Genomic DNA, 21,369 nt, shown 5'->3' on the forward strand with positions numbered 1-21,369 from the left:
TCCTTGCAGGCGTTCCCTCTGGTGTGATAACACTCTGTTTGACGTAGAGGTGTTTTCAATCAGATCCCATACCACTGCAGCTTAAATAACAGGACATTATATATCTTTTTGTACATTGTAAACACTGTATACTTTTGGATTTTGTTTACCCAAATCTCTCTGCAATGGTCACTGTTGATCTTTTGAAATTTAGCTTTAACCCAGACACCTCAGACACCTTTGATAAGCATTTAAAGCCTCTGACACCTGAAAGAACTGGTTTGATTTTTTTTTTTAAAGCACAGGAAAAACATTGTGACCAACTTGGCATGAAATGTCCCATTGATTGCGAAAAAATTACCTGAAAATTAGCAGAGGGGTATTCATTAGATATAATCGAAAGCTAAAATGTCCAGGGATAAAGGAAACTGGAAGGGATGGAAGGAAACAGAGTGAGTGAATGAAAAAAGGAGGGAGAAAATAAGGAAGCTAAACGAGGTAGTCTCAATCAGAGAAATTAATGACAAAATGTGCGTTAGATTTTTTTGAGTGATCATGTTATTTTGTGGCACAGTATGCCAATTCTCTGTTTTATCTAAAGCAATCAAAACCTCTTTTTTATATTCTCGTTATTACTTTTCCTATTCCCTCCATTATTTTTCATGACCTATGAGGCGTGTAAAGTAACTTCCTTGATCATGTCTCTGGTGGCGGCTCTTGGGTTCACAGAGGTGTGCAGCGCTCACGAGGGAGTGACATTTTTAGAGTAGCTCACACCCTGATGATTCTGCAGATCCCTCTCTCCTGGTACAATATCTTCCTCCAGCAGCAGCGGCCCTGCAGCCGAGCCACGCTGCGTCCCGCCACAGAGTGAGCGTGTCTGCGCTCTACGGTTTTGTGTCTGTTGTGGGAGAGCAGCTTTGGCTTCAGCAGATAACTCTTATGACCAGGGGCAGTGAAATCTGCTGCATTTTAAAACTTAAACTGATAAGTGTGACGTACAAGCTGTGTGTGGCTGCCAAAAGACACACTGTAAATTATGTCACAAAAAGTTACCCATAAGGCACTGCTCTACCTCGAGGGGTTGGTCCATGATAACTACAAAAACACATTTTATCTCACTTTTCAATAGTGGCATCCAGCCAGCCAGATTATTTATTATTTCTGCTTCGGTCATACTAGCTGAGTGTTCATTAAAAAATGTCAACTTAAAAAAATCAACAGCAACATCTTTCATCTGCTGGAACTTGTAATGTGTCTCAAATCACATACTTTTGAACTTAAGTTTGCTATTTTGAGTGCATGAGTGCGTTCACACCATATATAAAGATGGTCAACGCGTCTCCACAGTACAGAGATGAAGCTAAAATATCCCGGGTGAGACAGCTGCAGTCTTGCTCTGGTGACGTCACTCGGAGCCTGAGTCTGCACGGTAGCGATCTTCACGGTATCATGTTTCCCGGCCATACACCCATCTGATCAATCGCAGGCATCGCGGCTGTATGTGAGCACGCCACCCACTTTCGTCGCCTATTTTGAGTTCAGACGCAGAGACAGATAACGGTCTCCTCACTCATCTTTAGTGTTTATGCATGTTGAATCATAGTCTTCTCTGTAGAAAATTGAAGTATTTGATTTGTGATCATTGTACAGCCACTGTATAGCACGTATATATTTTGGAGCAACACCGCCAGAATGCGGATTATACAGTGACAATTTGTTCTCGGGGGCCTCACAGGAAGTCAGTGCAGAGCAGGCGCGTGCTTCAGTGAAAAGAAGTCTTACAGTCCTTACAGTAACTGTGATTGTTCAACATAATGTCTGCAGGCTGTAGATGACGTCAAATCAAAACCAGTACACCAGTTCACAGGGAAAGTACCACACAACAACTTCTGTAGTCAGGGGTCACTAACAAAGTATTCTGGACCAAAACTGATAGCAAGACCATCATCTCCACTCGAACACAAACCTACACAATGGTGTACCAAAAGCAAAGAATCAGTCACCATGCCAAAGAGGTAGACAAGTCACAGCCATGTTAAATTTGAGATAATACTACCTTGTCGAAATTCATGCATGATACCACTGAGTACATTGTGCACGCATGGTTCTACATATAACTGTGCTAACAGAAATGTCCAATTTGAGACGCAGCACTGTACTTCCTGCAGTGTGCGTGAACCAGCCCTTTAAAGTCTCCTCCATGCACTGTTTGAAACAGTATGAATGAATCATGACTCGATCCAGACCCCCGGACAGTCTCATTAGTCACAACGGTTTGCACATCACAGGTTATTTAGACATCCACAGAGGTAAAATGTTTACAATCTATGCAAACAAATTCATCCTCCTGGGCAGCGTCTGTGCAGTCGATTGCAACGATTGCATTAAGGGAGCTGCCACTGCTCCAAATTGTGTTTTGATGTTAGCCTGGGCACCAGCTGCGCAGGAGAAAATGATGTACCTTTGCACTTAAATGAATTACGGCAGCCCACACTGTGGGCATGACACAGCTCAGAGATGTCCCGACTGTGAAACACTCCTGCTGCCAGGAGCTTGAGAGCTGTGAAAACCTGGAGTCGCTTTTCTCCTCAGTGTCTGCTGCGCTGAAACAGATCCCAGGTCAGCGGACACTTTGAACAGAAAAGCTTTTTGAAATGAGACGCAGCATGTTAGTCGGTGTTATTATCACAGGCCAGAAAATCAGCTCGGCCTCGAAAGGCTCCCTCTCACCTCAAGTCTTTTGTCGGTCAGCGTCCTCTAACAGCACCGAAGCAATATCATAACACCGCAAGCATCCTTTACACACCGATAGATTTTAACAATTAGGATTCATAACAGCTGTTGCTCTCATTTCCCATCTAGTATGTGTTATTCCACCAATAATTATTTACTCTGATGATAATAAAAAAAGATTAAGTCTTCACAGGATGCACACCTATTCCCATTTGTTAAAAATTGGTGGATAATGGAGTGTTTGTGAAATGTGTTTGGGATCAGTCATGAGGAAATGATTAAGCATTTTCCAACCATGATTTTCTGACTATTACACTAAAATGACCCTCTTTGTTCTCAGGAATTTAACCATAAAATTATGTAGAAACAGGTGGTTTTCCCCTCCCTGATTCATGGTTATTACCTTCATGGTGCATGGTTAAATCAATCTGTTTCCAGGCAAGAAATGGCACTATTTGAAGCAATATTACAACAGCAAAAGATGGGATGTTTGGGATGGTGACAGAAGGATTTCTTGTCATTTTTGATGGCGTTTTGTTGCTGTGGTGAATTGTTGTGATAGTGAAATGAAAATGGAATTACACCGATATTATGCCAGGAAACCATAACAATAACTCATCATTACCTCATCATTATTGGCATGTTGCCGTATTATAAAGACATTATTCTACCTTTTTTCTTAGTAAAGTTTCAGCATTTTTATATTGCCCCCTTGAATTAAGTACGACATGCAATAGAGGTCCCTGGTCAGTTACGATGCAAATTTAAAGTGATTATTTTGAGCTGATTCAGCAAAATAAGCAGTCTGTGCTTAGGTCCCCCTAGTCTCTGGGGCACCCTACAATTTTATCTTTTATTTTTTAATGAGCAAGAGACAATAAGCAATTTAACAACTTTACAACTTTGTAAAGAAGAACTGACAAGGCAATAAACTGGCAAATCAGGTAGGCTAAGTAAGTAATTTAGTGTCCCTTACAAAGCAGGCACCCTAAGGATTGCCCCATTATTATCCTATATATTTCTCTCTTTTTTGGAATATAACCTGGATCATCTTGTGTTTGCATTACCATGGGACTCAACATCAGTTTATCAAAAGAAATTCAAAATTAAACGTGGCATAAAAATTTTTTTTTAAAAAATGGTCCAAAAGCAAGTTCTCAACAAAATACTAAAAATGACATTGATTCATTTTGGCCCTCCCTCTCCCTCAAGGTGTGTCGATGCCGATCCCAGTGATCGGCCTCCACAACGAGGACAAGGTCTTCGTCAACGGCAGCTGTGTCCTCAACGAGGAGCGCTTCATGCTGATTGGCTCCTTCGTGGCCTTCTTCATCCCACTGGTCATTATGGTGGTGACATACTGCCTCACCATACAGGTAGTCGTGTCAGTGTGTGCCTTCCAAACTCTGTCTATGCTCCACAGCTCCCTGCCTCTTTTTCTTCATCCTTTATTCTCTCCCTGTCCACGCCAGGTGCTCCAGAGGCAGGCCACTGTCTTCCTGTACGAGGCAAAGACTTCCTCCCAGCAGCCTTTGCACACACCAGCAATGACAAACACGCTGCAGCCTCCACCCAGCACCTTCCACATCCCTCAGATCAACACGCTCTCCCCTTCAAACTCACAAGGTAAAAAACGCTCAGCTGCTGAATTTGAGTTCATTTTAACAGAAAAATCACCCTGAAAATCAATTAATTTATGTGAATTCATTCAAAGTCATAAACTATCAGCAATACCCATATGTTTTTAATACTGTTAAACGAAGGTTGAAAACAACCGTTGAGAGTGGTTTTTATAACCCTTCTGATGTGCCTTATGTTGGTATTTTATCTTGTTTTCCTTCGCTGGGGATTTTAATCACTCCACAAGCCTTAAAAATTCCCAAATTAAACCATGAGAAGCACAAAATAGCCTTTGCTGTTTGTGTATTTTTGACTCTTGCAGTCCAAAAACTGTTGCATATTTGCATTTTCAATAATAAAAGATGGTTCCACCACAACCCATTACCAACAGTCTGCTCCATGCATACATCATATCAGCTCATTCAGCAGCAGTATATGATGGTGCTGAGTGAGCACACAGAAGCTATCTGTCCCATCAGTGTGACGGCTGGTTCCTGATTTCAAGTTGAGCCTTAGCTTCTCCAGTGGAGATCAAATTACATGATGTGGTACCTGCTTACCAAACTTACAACCTTGTGCACCACCACATAGCTTGGCTGTATCAGTGGTGGCCCTGTAAATCCAAAAGCCACAATTAAATTTAAGGAATGCTATGTGCCTGAAAAATACACTTGAGTAAAAGTACAACTTTCTTTATTTTAACATATATTTACAAAGACAGTAGTAGTATGAAATGAACATATACCCACATGTGTACATAAACACATGTTGACACACACACATACAGAAACGTTTTGTTTTTTTTGAAAGATTCAAAAATGCTTGTGGTAGAAGTTTAGGTCACCTATTATAATATTAACAGTTAGTTCTAGCAGTTTGTATTTGTTTTTGAGGCCACCTTTGGCCTGCGGGTCACACTTTGAGCAGCTATGCTCTGGTGTCTGAATCAGGGAAAAGTGTGAATGAAACATTCTTGTGTTTAGGCCTCGTGCCTACAAAATGTCAGCAGCCTTGTTAACACACAACATCTGACACATTCACTGGTTTGCTGTTCTAAATGAAATCTGCAGCAGTTTTCTTTGGAACTCCTGGTGAAAATCCAATCTTTCACTTTTGCAGCTGACACACTTTACAGAAAAAAAGGTGCATTCATACACAACATCTTTTTTGTATGATGTTAGAGAATCATTTTTTTAATCTTTTTTTGGTGCAATTTCATTTGTTTAACCATGATCCATTTTTGGTAATGCAGATCATTGACTCCTCTTCCCCTTCCTGCAGAGTTGAAGCCCCCGCCTCCTCAGAGCAGACGGAACACGTTGAGCTGTCTGAAAGGAGCAGAGCCCAGCATACTGCTCAGCGCCTCCACGCCAGACAGCATAAGCATCATTCCCAGCTCGGAGGTGGCGTCTCAGCTCAGCTCTCCGGCCGCGGGGCCGGGGCGGAGCGACACGTCAGGTTGCCATGGGCGACGGGGGATGATGCAGGCCATAAAGAACGAGAGGCGGGCCTCCAAGGTGAGAGCAAACAGTGGAGCTGAGTGCTTGTCGGGTGATTTAAGGTGCACTTCATCCAGGGCTGCTAGAAATAACAGCTGCAAGATAAACAGATAAATACACTTAGAGGTAGGGCTGGGTATCTAAACTCACAACTTATGTGGTGTTTTTAAATTAGATTTCTTAAGTGGCCACTTGTGCTCACACAAAAAACAACTTAACAGTGGCTGAAATACTTATTTTTTTCCAAACTTGAGTGGTTTAATGGCTCACCTTGCTGCCCCAGGTCATTGCGTTGTGACATCACTGGTGGGTGCAATCACAGGCTCAACAAAAAACACATCTGACTACCCAACCACACCCAGCAGTCATGTCAGGTGTCGTCAGAGGTGCAACACCCTTTAGACTATCAACCAGAGAGGGCAAGGAAACACTGCTTTTTAACCTTGTGATACGTTTTGTTTTATTTTATTTGGGGTTTTTTTTGTTTTGTAAGGTTTTATACAAAAATATATTTATAGTAGGAACTAAAAACATTCTTGGTTTCACTTTCAAATATGGTTTTACTAAGGTATCATAGCATCGGGTATCAAAATAATGTTGATGATAATGATTCTCAGCCTTTCTTGAGGGAGGTGCAAAGATGGTAATGTCTAAGACACAGATTGGATGGCAACATTACCAATGCTAGTGTGTATCAGACAGCATAAGCATCATTCCCAGCTTATTCCCACATCAGTGGTTAAATCCGCCAAAGGTAAAATTAAAGTATAATCAAGTAAAACAAACCAATCACAACTCTCAAAACAGCCACATACAGTTGTTGGCACCTAGCTATTGCAAGATTGTGATCTTGTATCCTGATGTTCATGTCAAAGGCTTACACTGATATTTAATTCTCTGCGTGCAGCATCATTATCACTAAATGTATTGAATTTCTCCTTTGAAGACCAAGAAATATGTTACCACACAGAAACTTTTACGTCTGCTCTGAAATGGTTAGAAGAGCTCATGTTATCAAATCCAGCCAGACGCTTAAAGCAATGTCAAAAACCCTGAAGCGTTGCCAGAGTCAGAGTGCTCAGAGGTTGCTCTGTGGTGGCTTTACTGAATTCAAATTCATGTTGGATGAAGACCAAAGCACTTTTACACTGTATCAAAAATTACAATCCCAGTAGAAGAGCCACACTGAAAGTGATATTAAAGGTGAACCATTGATGCTCAATTTCATACTTTTATTTTGGGTTTCTGCGAGACTATGTTTGCATGCTTTATTGCTCAAAAACACTTTATTTTCCCCATTTTTGTTGTTTTTTCTTACCCCAGAATGAGCAAAGCCATTTATATCTACCAACAGAGCCGGTCCTTTTTCACAGAGTCCACCATGATATTTCTACGGTGGCCCAGAAGGGCAAAACTAAACACTGGTTCTAGAAAGAGCCATTTGCATTTTTGTGTTTTCTCCTACATGTTTGGCACAGGAGAGAAGTTTCACTTGGTTGCAGTTCGCACCTGCACAGCTAGATGCAAATAAATATCTCACCCAAGCCACTGTTTTTTTCCACTGAAAGAAACTTTTTATGTTAAGGGATTTCAAACCTCTTCCCCTATTTTTTTTCTTTTCTTTTCCTTGTTTCTCCTACATAATATTGCACATTTTCTTTTTTCTCTTTCATTCAATTTCTATGCTGACTCTCTCCTTTATTGTTCAATTTTTCTCCTCCTATGTCACTTTTACATCTTACTTCTATCATCTCTCTTTCTTTAGGTCCTAGGTATTGTCTTCTTTCTCTTCCTCATCATGTGGTGTCCCTTCTTCATCACCAATGTCACCTTCGTCCTGTGCCGGGGCTCCTGCAATGAGTCCTTGCTTAATGATCTCCTCAATGTCTTCGTCTGGGTGGGCTACATCTCCTCTGGAGTGAACCCTCTGGTCTACACCCTCTTCAATAAGACCTACAGGAGAGCGTTCTCCAGCTACATCAGGTGCCAGTACAAAGTGGGGGCCAACGCAGCTGGACAGAGTTGCAAAACCCTCCTGGTCCCCCCACCGTGCCCATCGCACGCCGTAACGCCTCTTCTCATGGGCAGTCACGGTAAAGATGGCATGGACCGCAATAGTAACTGTCGCAACGGTGGCAGGGGGGATAACGGGAGGCTGACGGTGGACCCGGACGACATGACTGACGACGAGACACAAATCGGAATAGTGTCGCAGAGCCTCTCCGAATGCCACAACATCGGCATGCTTTCGGAGACGGAGCCGGAAACAGAGGTGGAGCAGGAGCTGTCACTCATCAGCTACAGCCCCGCCTCCAGAGAACACACCAGCAGCGTGTGATTGCGTGCTTTTTTTTTTGTCGTCTTCTTTTTTTAACCTGCAGACGCTGGGCCGTTTCGGCAAGCTGGTGCTGGAAGCCTACCTTTGCAGCCTTTTATTGGCTGCAAACCTGCAGTGGGTAATTTTATTGTGAAAGGACTAGTCTTGGTTGAAGAGCCTTATCCCCCACACTGAAGTGCACTACTTACAGCAATGTGTGAAAGAAATCAGAGAGAAGTTAACCTCTAAGATGAAAAAGTTTTGGAATGAAAGCCAATATTTCAGATGTGTTTATTTTTTATTTGGTGTGAAAATGTTGGTTTTCAGACCACAAATGGAGGACAAAAGCGTGAAGATGTGCTCTGCAGTCACAAAATGTGGTGTACTTCATGGGGACTAAGGTACCAGACAGGGACAAAGTGGGTGTGACAAGAAGCAATGATGAGCTTACTCTCGTTGTTAAGCTTGTATGAAGTCAGGCGGCCCTCGACGGAGTCCCACTGATACAGGTTACAGAGTCGAGCGCCGTCCGCTGAGGTCAAATGACGACTTCAAGCCTTCAAAGAGTCCAAATGCAGTCCGAGCTCTGGTTCTCTCTACACCAAGCAAACTAAACCAAATCTATTTTTGTGCCGATCAAGCTTGACAACAGTCATAGAATATACCCCAATGAACCTTTCCAGCATGTATAATCAAACCATTCAGCCAACAGAAATGGGATTTTTCTGCAAAGGAAACTTTCTGGAGGCTACAGCAGTCAAAGTTTGTCTTCGAGGACCAAGATGAAGGAATGTACAATGGCCACTGGTCTCTGGTGGACTCACAGTGCCATCTGGTGGTCAAACGACACAGAGAGGGCACTTCCCTTGGATTGAACAAGGGGATAAAAGAGCTAAATAACATGGCGCAGGCCTTTGGTCCAACACAACAGTCAGGCTCTTGCTTCTGTTGACCAATCACTTTAAAAAGTCCCAACTTCTAAAAGTTTTTACTAAAATCAGTCAACAAAATTTAGAATAAAAAGGGAGCAATTTAAAATTGTAAATGTGATTTTTTTAATACAAGAGTGCACAAATGTTCCACAGATGTCATTCTTAAAAGGAACAACATATAGAGATTTTATTTATCAGCTACAGCTTACTATCATTACTTTCATTTGCCACCCTCATAAATCTTATAAAATAATTTCAAACTTACTTTCCAAGATCTCACTAACCCTAACCCCTGATTGCAAACAACAGTGGAATTTCATGGATCCAATGTCACATTAATTAAGAAAAACTAGCTATATTTCCCTACGTCTAATAATGCAAATTCAGCATATGCATCTTTGTGATTGTTGCAATGCGTCGAGCCAACAATCAGCAATCTGCTTAATATTTATATCATATTATCAGAATACATATCAAAGTATCAACCTCATCCATGGGCATAAATCTGGGCTTGAGATTTAGAGCACATTATGAAGGATACATTATTGAATGAAAAGGAAGTTTATGTTTTGTGAAGGATTTTTATTCAGCCATTACGTCAGGCTTTTTCTCTCCAAAAGCCAAACCAGCCAAAATCTGCTCAGACAGCCCAGTGAAAGCCAGAGAGGACAGAGGGAACATTTACAATTACATTTAGGCAATAAGCTTTGCGTTTGACTAAGCTGCTACTTAGCATTGCGGTCGTATGTATGCTCCGATGATTGGTTCTAAGGTGAAAAGCTTACCAATATCTCTAAGAATTGCAGTTTTGACCTCTACCTCGATGGTCACAAACGTTAAAATCAGACTCCTTGATCTCTGACTGCTTTACAGTCTGTTCGGCCCGAGTCACCAGAGTGTGACTCAAGGACCAAATAGCTTTAGATTTCATCTGTCGCATAAAACGGACAGAAAGTCAATACGCTAAGAGACAGACCCCTGACTCTATCAAGACAGGTCACCAACCCTCACAGCTCTGTCACGCTGATTTTCTCGCCCTCCCTCCTCCCACGTTTTATCGACATCTGAAAGGCGGCACGATTCCTCCACTTCCATCAGCTGAAATGTCTGCAATATACTGCCTTAGAAAATGATTCAGTGTTGTGTGGATTTTAAAAGGTGGCAAATTTAGAATTCTTAGCAACAGGACCTAATGTAGGAGATATAACCTGAAACTCGTGCGCATATTGTTATTAGTTCAATAGAGCTTAATGGTTGTGTTGTAAAGGACATACATTAAGAAAAGTAATGCTTTAAGGCATCCTTTAAAGGGACACTCCAGCATTTTTACACATCAAGTTCAGTTTACTCATCTAATGTCTTCGGTAGTTCTGAATAAGCTTTCCAGTGTCATGGAAATTAACTTGATGATGTAATAGTGATGTCCAACATGGTCACACAGAAATATGTGAAATGGCCTCACCCTTTTACACTGATTTATGTAGTGATGTCACATATTGTGTTGGAATTACGTGAAAATGGTTGGTCAGATATCTAATGAAAGTACGCCACCAGTGATGTTTCATACTATCGTAAATGTATGTACTTAACAGAAAATGATATACTTGCAGTGAAGTTATGTAGGTCAGGTTTAGGAAAACAAACATGGTGATGTCGTACCTTAAAATAACTTGAAGTTGACTCGGTTTTACATGTTTCTGAACACCAGTCTCCTGTCATAATGATGCCCAACATGATCTCACAGAAGACTGTGAGATGACCACAGCTGAATCACATTTTGTGTTGGAGTTACATGGTGGTTGGGTTTAGGCAACAAAACTCTATGTTTGTTATGTACAGAACATAAGTACAACATAAGTGGAAACTAAGTGATACAACTATTTAAAGGATGTAAGTAGGTTAAGTTTAACAAAGTCAATATTGACTTTGAGTTTCTCAAGTGACACACAGGTGGAAGTCTGGTGTTTGTTTGATCCATCCACCATCCCAAACTCCTCCCGACACAGACTTTTGTGCTCTTTATACTACATAGGCGCGTAAAATTACCCACGGCCCAATGTGTACATTGTTGAGGTCACTGTCATTTCACATTTTTTTGTAAGACTAGGTTGTGATGTCATCTTGGTTATCTCGCTTTGGGCTTGAGAATAAATATGTTTACAGAAAGCCTTTCTTAAAGGTGGATGTCTGAGGATTGAATATGTGGTCATTTTGGCGACAGGAACATGCATTGCATTGTGGGAATTGTAGTGTTTGTGGAGACTGAGACTAAAAGTCAGGGTATCTCAGCCTCTGTTGCTACAGTTTGTGCCAGTCTTTGTTTAATCTGTCTTTTTTTTAGTTTCTTGATATTTTGGGAAAGCAATACTAATTTGCTGGAGTACCCCTTTAAATGCAAAAAAATACTGATAGCTACAGATTTAATTACTGCGTTTCCTTACAGCCTAGCTATTATCTTATCAAAATAGATGTCACTTTACTCAGTGATCAATATTTCATTTTGGTAATACTCCCTTCAGCCCCAGGACAGCCAAAATTACAAACATTTGAATGTAAACCCCCTTTATATTACCCATAATCCCTTTGTCAAGGTCAAAGAGCAAAGGCGAAGCCTGCAGTGGACCAATCAAATCCAGAGCCTGAGGTCTGCAGCCACCTCTGCATACAATTAGAATGAAACATAAGAACTGGGAGTCGCTTCATTCTAATTCTGTGCATCTCTGTATAATTTATCCACTATTTGTATGCTACAGACTTACACAGTGGTCACTTGCCACTTTTCTCTCCACGAGGAGAGGTCTACATGAGCTAATGTTGGCAAGCCGGCAAAAACCGAGGCTCGGCCCACAAATATCGTGCATGTTTGAAGTGATGTTCAAAAGGTCCTCTCTGCCTCACTCTGTTATTTTTTTTCTCTCTTTAATATTCGGAAGGAGCGAAACGGCACAGGAAGGATAGAAGGAACAAACAAAGAGCAATCGACAAAATGCAAATTAGAAACTGCTTGCAATTCCTGCAGGCATTTCATTTTTATCAAAATGCAAAATAACCAACAATAAAAACAAAACGGAGAAGAGAGGACTCTCTGAACGAAGTTGAATGGGTCATGTTTGATCCGTCCAGGTGTGAGCAAACAAAGAGCTACAGCCAGGCCAGCCAACTCAGTATGTCGCAATGTAATAACTATATGTTTCCCGTGTACCTGTGTGTGTACCAGACCTGGCTGAAATTGCTATCTGAGATTGATTCAGTAACTTTTCTGGGTTTTTATCGATTGTGTCAGGCACAACGGATTGAATTGGGTTGTCCCCGCAGATGCCAATCCTGTCCGACTCGGGGTCCAGACAGATGAAAGCAATCACTCTGTGAAAGTATCTGGAGGGATTTCAACTAATAATTCGCTCCAGGTCTGGTGTGTATAGAAATAGTAGGAGTCGTTTATTGACAGAGTTTCACACTAATACATTCAAAGAGGGCTGATTTGGGCTTTTTGCCTCTCCAGGCCTTCAGGCAGCAATGTTTTGTGCAACTGCTTTAGAAAATTCATTAGTGTATTGGTGTATATGCACTAGCTTAAAGGAAAAATCCATCCAGAAATGCTTCAGCGCAATATTTAAGCTCGTGCTAAGAGATGGTTAGCCTATCTTAGCATGAACACTAAAAGCAGGGGGAACGGCTAGCCTGGCTCTGTCCAAGGCTAAACAAAAACTTACAGATAGAAATTACCAAACACTTTCTGTGTTAATTTTTAAACCACAAAACAACAGACAAATTGAAGTTTTGAGTTTTTTGCTGGAACTATTTTTCTTTGCCATGACTTGTGGCTTCCTTTTAAAACCACAACTTGTCAACAAGATATAACCATGCAGTTTGAGCTTTAAGGTCGGAGGTTCACAAAAAATAAAAAGGGAAATGTAATGTGTACAACAGAAGCTTTGTTTAAACCAAAGTTAATAATCAGGATAGCAGCAGGTGCATTTCATATCCAAAATAATATGCCCAATTACCACAGAAACCGGACTCAATACCTCAACATGCAGATTTCCATAAGGCATGGCAAACTTTTTCATACTGACCAGTGAAACCTATAGTCCAAACTTAACCCCACAAGCTGTCTCACTTATCTTCCCAAACATGTAACTCTGTCACTAAACGTCTCTGAGAATAGCCAGAGCTGCAGGTTGTTCAAGAGTTTGGCAAACCCAACTTCTCCCAACGCCCCTTCCCTGCATTAAACTTTGACTCTTGAACCCAGACGTGTCAGCATCCTCCAATGCTCGTCTGCATTGACACACACCAGTTGTCTGGTTTGTCTCGCTCTTGTATGATCCGGCGCTCATGGGTTAGCTACCTTTTTTATGTGTTGAACCTTCTTCTGTTATGCAGTGGCTGTTTTTTATACCATTTTAATTGTGAATGTTTGTCTACGACACATTTTAAGTTTATACAATGATTATGCCATCATCCACACAATGTATATTTTCTTTTTTTTCTGTGTGATGCTGCTATTTATTTATTAAAATATTATTCTAATGTGTGGACAATTGTCTTATCATTATTACAGTTATAATTATTAATATCATTGTTGTTGTTGTTATTATTATTATTATTATTACCACTACTACTACTGCTACTACTACTATCATGTATTTTATTTGATTTTATTTGATTTGATTTGATTTTATTTTAATTCTAATTTTCTTTTCACCTTGTTCTGCTTAAGTCTCCAGTGGACCAGACTCTCCTGTAAATCCTCTTCTGAATTTACAAACACAAACAAGTTATGGAATCAGTGTTGAGACTTAAAAAACAAATAAGAAACGGAAACAATGACTGCATTCAAATTTGACTGAGCATTTCTTTCAACCCACCACAGAGTAACAGTGCAGCAACCCTCCTGTTAAAAGTTCCTGCACTGCTTAGAATTTCTCCCTACTGATGATTAACAGCTACACACCTAGCTGTGAAATTTGGGGAATTTAATAATAACAGTATAGGTCCCAGCTCCCTGCGATGGCTGCCCAGTCTGCTCTACTATTATGTCCTTTTATTCTGCCAATCAGTGGGAGCTTTTATCCCAAAGTGCTTTACAGTGCCATGAAAAGAGCTGAACCTGGAGCTCATTAAACTCTTAGCCTTGGCTGTGTTTCAGTGCCGTGCTCTGCCCATTGAGCCATGCAGAAAACCCTCATGATATGAGTACTATACCCACTTTTTTTTAAATCGTATGAGTCACTCAGTGTGATGCAGGTAGGTAGAGCTTAATTGCACAAGATGACCATGAAATAGGTCTGCACATGGCTTGTTGCAAATGACTAGTTCTGATATTTCTCACAAAATACACTCCATTTGAAACTACACATGGATTTCCAGCTCTTTAGTGATAAATGATGGTACTCTACATGAGATAAGAAGGCCTCAAAGCCCAAAAGGTAATGATTAAATGCACTATTGTTACATTTTTGTGTCATGATACACTGTTAAGTGATGCTAGATCTGTGCTCTGATTTGAGTAGCTTATGCTGAAAAAAATCTATACATGCACTTCTACTGTGTGGTGAAAAGTTGACCTCATTCAAAATTGAAATCTGTTTTTATACACTTTTATGCACAAGGAATTTTATATTGGTGTATTGGTGCATAACATAAACATAATAAAAGAAAATCAAATTAAAGATGAAAACAAGTATTGCAAAAATCAGGACACATATGATCGAATAAAGTTAAAATGTATAAATTGTCCAAGGAATGTGAAGACTTTAACAGTGAAAAATATAGAATTCATCAAATTTCTGAGAAATTAGGGACTGTTCCTTATTTATCAGAGAAGGGGGGTGGCTGGGGTGCATCTTCATTTCTTTTAATTGCTTGACCCTCCCTGAAACTACAGATATTTTTCCTTGCGCTTCCCTGAGTGACTCGGGGAACATGCATAGACCTCCCTCCACCATAAATAACTTTATTTTCATGGTTTCTGGCTATGATAAATAGTGTGACTTTTTAGATTTTTAAAGAATAGCATTCTTTTCAAACCCACTAATGTTTTGGGGGGTTCTTAGAATATTAAAAAGAAAATACAAAACATGACCATTTAAAGTTGAATATCCATCTCCTATGCCAAATAATATTTTTTAAAAAACATAACCTCCCTCCCCAATGCTTAAAAAATACATGAAGTGTCTCCAAATTTGTGTCACTCCCTCCCCTCTCAGAAATAAGGAACAGTCCCTTAATCAACAGGCCAGAGAAAGTTGTGCCACAAACTGACTGTTTTGCTGTTGTTTCAATTGGATGTGTGAATAGAGGTTGATAAAGTTAATAAGTTACTTACTGCACCTTTAAAATAAAAGCAGAGATCCTGCAGCCTCACCCAACTGGATAGCCATGTGTGATTGCCACGCAAATCCACAAGGTGGCGCCACAGTAGGCTAAAGCAAATAATCACAGTCTGTAAACTATCAAAGTCAGTAAAACCCACAAAGTGAGACAACAAGAACCCCAACGTGACAGTTTCTTACAGTGCTTTGCCTCTTATTTTAGGTTTTTTGTGCATGCTTATGTTTTAAAACCAGGTTGTCTCCCTCTCAGCGTTTGTTTGCAGCATCTAAATCAGCACCACGGACAGCAGCCTGCAGGAGGAGAGTCCTGCCTCAAATACAAAGCAACAGCGCCGCTGAGCGGTGGAGCTGCAAAATAGCAGAACTCTGTGACTGCACTACACTGTATGTTGGTCTTATTACACGGGGAAAAAATACTAAAATAAATATTATAGACTTACAAGTTGTGCAAATTGTCGGGAAGATATGCATGAAAAATTGGCCTAGATCAAAACCAACAAATACTGTATTTAATGTAAACTAGTCTATTATGTTTTGTTCTACTTAAGAGTTTTTTTTTTCTTTTCTTTTTTTGTAATGTATGATTATGGTTATTTATAGAGGAGGCATCTCCATGAACTATGTTTGGCTTCTAACCTCTCCTGCATAGTATTTACACTTTTTAATTGTCATAGACTTAACTTTTCATGATAAAAATTACGTTACATTTCTACAGATCTGACAGTATCTTAAAATGATCCCATGGGGCTATTTTTAAATGTGTCCAAAAATAGTCTATACAATATAATAAAGAAAAGCAGGTTTTATTCTATTATCTGTATTGGTAAAACGATGCCTGTGAAAATTAACTTGTGTATCTGAATTGTAAAAAAAAACCTCTTCAGTTCATTATTCCACGTGTTTACATGTAATCTGTGCGTGTTATATTCCCAGAGGCCCGCAGCAGCACTCACCCATGTTACTCGATGGAGTGGGTGGTGGCCTCGGCTATCATCGGCTGAAGTCGGAGCACTTCGGGTACGCATGCGCCGCCGATTTGCTGCAGCTCCCTGATTTGTTTGAACTGCGTCAAGCTAGCGCGAGGCAGGACCACAAACGCCAGTAGTAAAGACATTTAACTTTCGATATAAAGTCACTTAAAATCGTTTTTGCACTACTGAACCATTGTACTTTTATATTAACGTCGACAACGACAGTAATACCATCATTTGGAGTGATATGTTATTGTCGTTTTAGCCTTATGTGCAGCGTTTGCGCTTTGTAGTTTGTTTAGCTAGTTGACGTTTCAAACAAATCTGGTTAGCCTCTTCTTCGACAGCATTGCGACAAAATTACAAACATTTTCAAGCAAAAAATGAAGAATTAAGTGAGGTAAGTAACATTTCTTTTTCTTTCTTTTTTTAGTGCTACTTGTGACCAAAACACAGCACTTTTGTAAAACTTACATTGTAAAGTTTATATGTGTTTGACTCGATCAACTATCAACTATCAACAAGGAACATCCATCCTTGTCATCGTCTTTTTGTCCATATTTAATGTTTTACATCGAAAGTTAAACCCCTGGTACACAATGCTTTATAGTATATAAGCAAGGGTAGAGTCAATAATAAAAACACAAGTCAGTATAATGTAATACAATTCAAAAGCACATCAAATACAGCCTGTGGACTTCCAAAATGTTGACGCAACGCCTCCAAAAAAGTTTCTACAAACTTAGAACATTATTACTTTAATGAAAGCGGGCTTTATTGCCGGGCTGGGCTCGTCTATTAAATTGCATTAGGGACTGTTCGTTATTTTCCAGCGGTGCAAATGTGGGGAGGCACTCCAGATAGTTTTTTGAGTATGGTGGAGGGGCTCTGTTTTTGATTCAGCAGCAGGGTGGGACATTTCATTTTAATGGTCGTATCAGAACCACAAAAAGGGTTGAAAAGCATGTTTTCCTCTTAAAAGTCTCCAAAATCACACCATTTATCATTTACAGAAACTGTGAAATTTGGTTATTTATGGTGAAGGGACGGCCATGCGTTTACCCCCAGTCACTCAGGGAGGCTTTCAGGAAATTATATTTAAAGTATATAAGAAAGTATATATTTTTTTAAAACAGTCATACACTAGCCATCTCCCTGTTCCCTAATCCCTTAGTTTTACCTAGTTATACCTAACTAGCAACTAGGTTTATTTTGTAATTAGTAGAATATTTATATGTAGGCTAAACTAAAGTGTATAGTTTAAACACCAATGCATGTATGTGTCACGACATACTAAAACTTTAACCAACAGCTCTTATTTTGTATAATTTTTGAGGATTGTCTGATTCACTTCCCGTTTGAAGGGACATTTGTTGCATACAAATTAAAAAGCGCATCCCATGTTAATTTTACTGCACAAAAAGCGGTAATAAGTAGAAAAAAAGTAGAAATTGCAATTGTGGCAGGAAAGCCTTTGTAATATTAGTATTGTATATTTAATGTATTTACATTTTTAAAAAATGTTTATTTGACAGACAGTTAAGATGTAATGTAGGTAAAGCATCTAGCTGATACATATTTTGCTGCTATCATCAGTGGTTATACCTTCAAATTCAGGCGAATTAATAACACAAATTTTGGATAAAAACAACTGAAATAATATTTTTTTTAAAAAAAAGTAATCTAAAAAACCATTTTGAAATATCTTTTTTTTTTTTTTTAGAAATCATTTCTCATTTTTAGGTCTATCTTGTGTTTCCCCTTGTTTAGGAAGTTAGCGTAAGGCTTTTATTTTGAAAGTAATGCGGTAGTGGCCTTTCTTTACGACAGGCTGCAACTTGACGCTCGTCAGGACGACGGACGCTGCCTTGGAAACGACATAAATCCAGTCCACGCAGCTGGGTCGCGAGCAGGGACCCAGATTTCCTCACTTCAAAGGCTTCCGCTCCTCTTCCTCCTCCTCCTCTTCCTCCTCCTCCACCACCTCTCTCCATCCATCCATCGAGCTGCGAACATGGGCGACCTGAAATGAAATGCAGAGCAGCAGAGAAGCACCGGAGAGACGCATTTAACTAAACGAGAGAAGGAGGTGACGGCGGAGACCGCAGCCAGGTAAATGTGATTTTAAATCCGCTTTGCATGTGACAGCAACGGTGTGCCTCCTGTGGGAGCACGTACAGGGAGGGAGGGCGCGTTTGTTATTGTTATTGCATCGCGCACACACGCAGAAAACACAATGCGCCCGCACTGATGGAGAGGCAGCAGGTTGAGCTGCATGCGTACTAATTAGCGCCCATTTATCTGCAGCCTTGAATGTCCCTCACTCCATTTTATTCGTGACCGTCCGTCGTTTCCAGCGCTCTGGTCAGGTGTGTCTCCGTTACCGCCCGCAACAAAATGTCACCAGCTGGTTGGATGTGTCATAGGATTTGGCAGGGAACACGCTTGTGGCGGGACTAGAAAGAGAGCAGTAGGGCTTAAATGGGGAGGTGTGTGGAGGATTAGTCTGTGCCAGGGTCTCAACATACTGCTAAAATAGCGTGTTTTTCACGTGGGGTTTGGTGAGGAGATGTGTCTTGAACTACAGGCTGAATAGCCTCAAATGCACCCTATTCTGCGTCAGAAATTCCCATATTTGACATTCAAAATGCGTCAAATAAACAGCAAATACTTAAATGCATCATGAAATATATATTAAATGGTTTAATTTAGAGCATAGATATGTAAAAGTCCGCTCTTTTGATTTCTGCACTCATTTTGTTGCTCCTGTTGCTGTTGCTAACCTCTGCTAGTTGATTCCCTGTCCTCAGTCTGTAAAAGGCCAGTTGAAATCTGAATTTGTGCAGATTATAAGAGCCACAGCATTTTATGAAAACAAGGGGCAAAATATTGATATTTCAAACACTTAAATTGTACAGGAAAAACTGTGAGGAATCAATCACTTGTTTGTTTGAATTCCTAAAAGAAGCGATCCAATATTGGGTCGATCCAGCATTATTGTCATATTTTGTGTGGCAATTCTATATTGATACCCGCATGCTATGTATCAATTATTTTAATTGTGTAAATTAAAATTTATAATGAAATATACGTAACATTTTTTATTTTTGATGACATGTATGTGATAGTCAGCTCTTTTTGCACTTATTTTTTCTTATTTTTGCACTTGCCCATCTTTATATTGTGGCCCATTTTGCTGCCCTTGGCGTTGCTCCTGTTGCTTACCTCTGCTTGTTGATTCCCTGTACTCAGTTTGTGAAAGGCCTGCTGAGATCTGAATCTAGGCAACCTTTTCGGGTTTGTGCAGATTATAGTATGTATATGTTGTTTAATGTGAGCAACAGTCAAATGATAATGGTACAAAGACTGAAACTGTGGTGGAAAATTGCTAGAAGTCAAGGATTTGTCTGCTTGAATTCCTAAGGGAAGTAATCCAGAATTGCAAGAAATTATAATTAATTCAGATGTGTCTTATCAAAGTGATCATCAGCAGTACAGGAAGTTTATAGCAGAGCCCACTTGTCAGATTTGATCATTCAGACTCGATTATTCAATCACTATTAAATTACTCAGCAACCATTTTGATAATTGCTTTGAAGTATGAATGTTTAAGCCCTTTATCAAGCAAAAACATCTGATTTCATTTTCAAATGTGTAGTACTATTGCAATATTTTGCATGTCTTAACTGTCAATAAATCAACATTAAATATCTCTTTATTTGATAAATTATTAATATTGCAAATTAAACTTTTGATAGCCTACGAGGATAATATTAATTGCTTTTTCAGTCCAATATATACATTTTGCTGTACTAACAATGACTGAATTAAGATGAACAGACTCAAAACCTATTAGATAAAACAGATGTCAAACTTAATTGAAATAATTTGCAGTTGGGAAAAAGGTAATAATTTGCAATATATGCTATTGTAATACTCAGCATATCGCAAAACGTTTAAATTGCAGAATTTGTATGTTGTGCCTTAAGTATTGTGATAGTATTGTATTGTGGGGGCCTCTTTTGATCCCCACCCCTATTTCATGGTAATGTAAATTGAATATATTTGGGGTTTAAACCACTGATTTGATAAAACAATTTCAAGATGTTCCTTGGGATCATGGGATATTTGGTCCAATATTTCCAGACATTATGTGGACCAAACAATTAATAAGATACCCCAAATTATCAGCAGATTTGCCATTTTTTATTGTTTGTTTCAGCTCAAATTGGAACATCAAAACAGGACAGCAAACAGGGACGTGGGGGTCTTGGTAGTGTTGCACACTAATACTGTAACATACCATATACCTTGGTGAAATTTCAATATCATAAGAAAAATACACATTGCCCAAGCCTAATATAGATGTTTAAGAAAACGTGCACAAACATTCATGACACGAACCAGAGTACAGACAGAACTCTCCGTTCATAGGCTGTATACATGTCTTTTGGTAATCCTACTTGGTTGTTGTTCTTGACCTCTGATAACCCTATTTTTCTCTTAATTTTAACTTTTAAACCAATCATCTGCTTTCAAGGCCCATAAGGGAAAACTGGGGAATAATTGCCAGACTGCTAAAACAGCAAATCCACAGGGCACTCATTAGTCTTTGTATGTTTAATTTCTCAAATTTACTAGGACATACACGCCACAAAGTGAATCTGACACAACAATGTTCTTACTGTATAAACTTGGTAGTAAATGTGAGGGCCCTGCAAATCTAAACAGTTTTTCAACCAGTGAAAATAACCACTCTACCATTAACAAATGTACTGAGTCCAATTCTGTGAACAGCAACTGAGTCCTTTCAAGTCTAGACTCCAGCCCAGGCGAAAAGTGATTAGATAATAGGTTTTCTTTGTGTGTGTGTGTGTGTGTGTGTGTGTGTGTGCTAGAAGCTGCTGTACAGTACAGAGTTGTATTCATGAGAGACAGTGCTCAGACAAGCTTGCGCTGATTCCTTACGTAAGCGAA

At 39.7% G+C, this 21,369-nt stretch overlaps 2 protein-coding genes across 3 annotated transcripts in view; both read left to right on the plus strand.

Moving 5' to 3' along the window:
• htr2cl1 (5-hydroxytryptamine (serotonin) receptor 2C, G protein-coupled-like 1) overlaps window positions 1-13,610 on the plus strand; it is a 155,881-nt gene extending 142,271 nt beyond the window's left edge. For both annotated transcript variants that reach the window (XM_042512686.2, XM_088073787.1), the window contains exons 7-10: window positions 3,928-4,091; window positions 4,188-4,341; window positions 5,617-5,852; window positions 7,600-13,610. In XM_042512686.2, coding sequence (XP_042368620.2) covers window positions 3,928-4,091; window positions 4,188-4,341; window positions 5,617-5,852; window positions 7,600-8,172 — 1,127 coding nt within the window. In that variant the 3' untranslated portion in view covers window positions 8,173-13,610. The remainder of the gene's footprint in view (window positions 1-3,927; window positions 4,092-4,187; window positions 4,342-5,616; window positions 5,853-7,599) is intronic.
• Window positions 13,611-16,499: 2,889 nt separating this feature from the next.
• LOC121962193 (actin-binding protein WASF3) overlaps window positions 16,500-21,369 on the plus strand; it is a 49,573-nt gene continuing 44,703 nt past the window's right edge. The window contains 2 exon segments of the mRNA XM_088073694.1: window positions 16,500-16,792; window positions 18,223-18,504. The gene's annotated coding sequence lies outside the window, so the exon portion shown is untranslated.

This window comes from Plectropomus leopardus, chromosome 23 (genome assembly GCF_026936395.1).
Source record: "Plectropomus leopardus strain MGB_pleo_1.0 chromosome 23, ASM2693639v1, whole genome shotgun sequence".
NCBI classification, from domain to species: Eukaryota; Metazoa; Chordata; class Actinopteri; order Perciformes; family Serranidae; genus Plectropomus; species Plectropomus leopardus.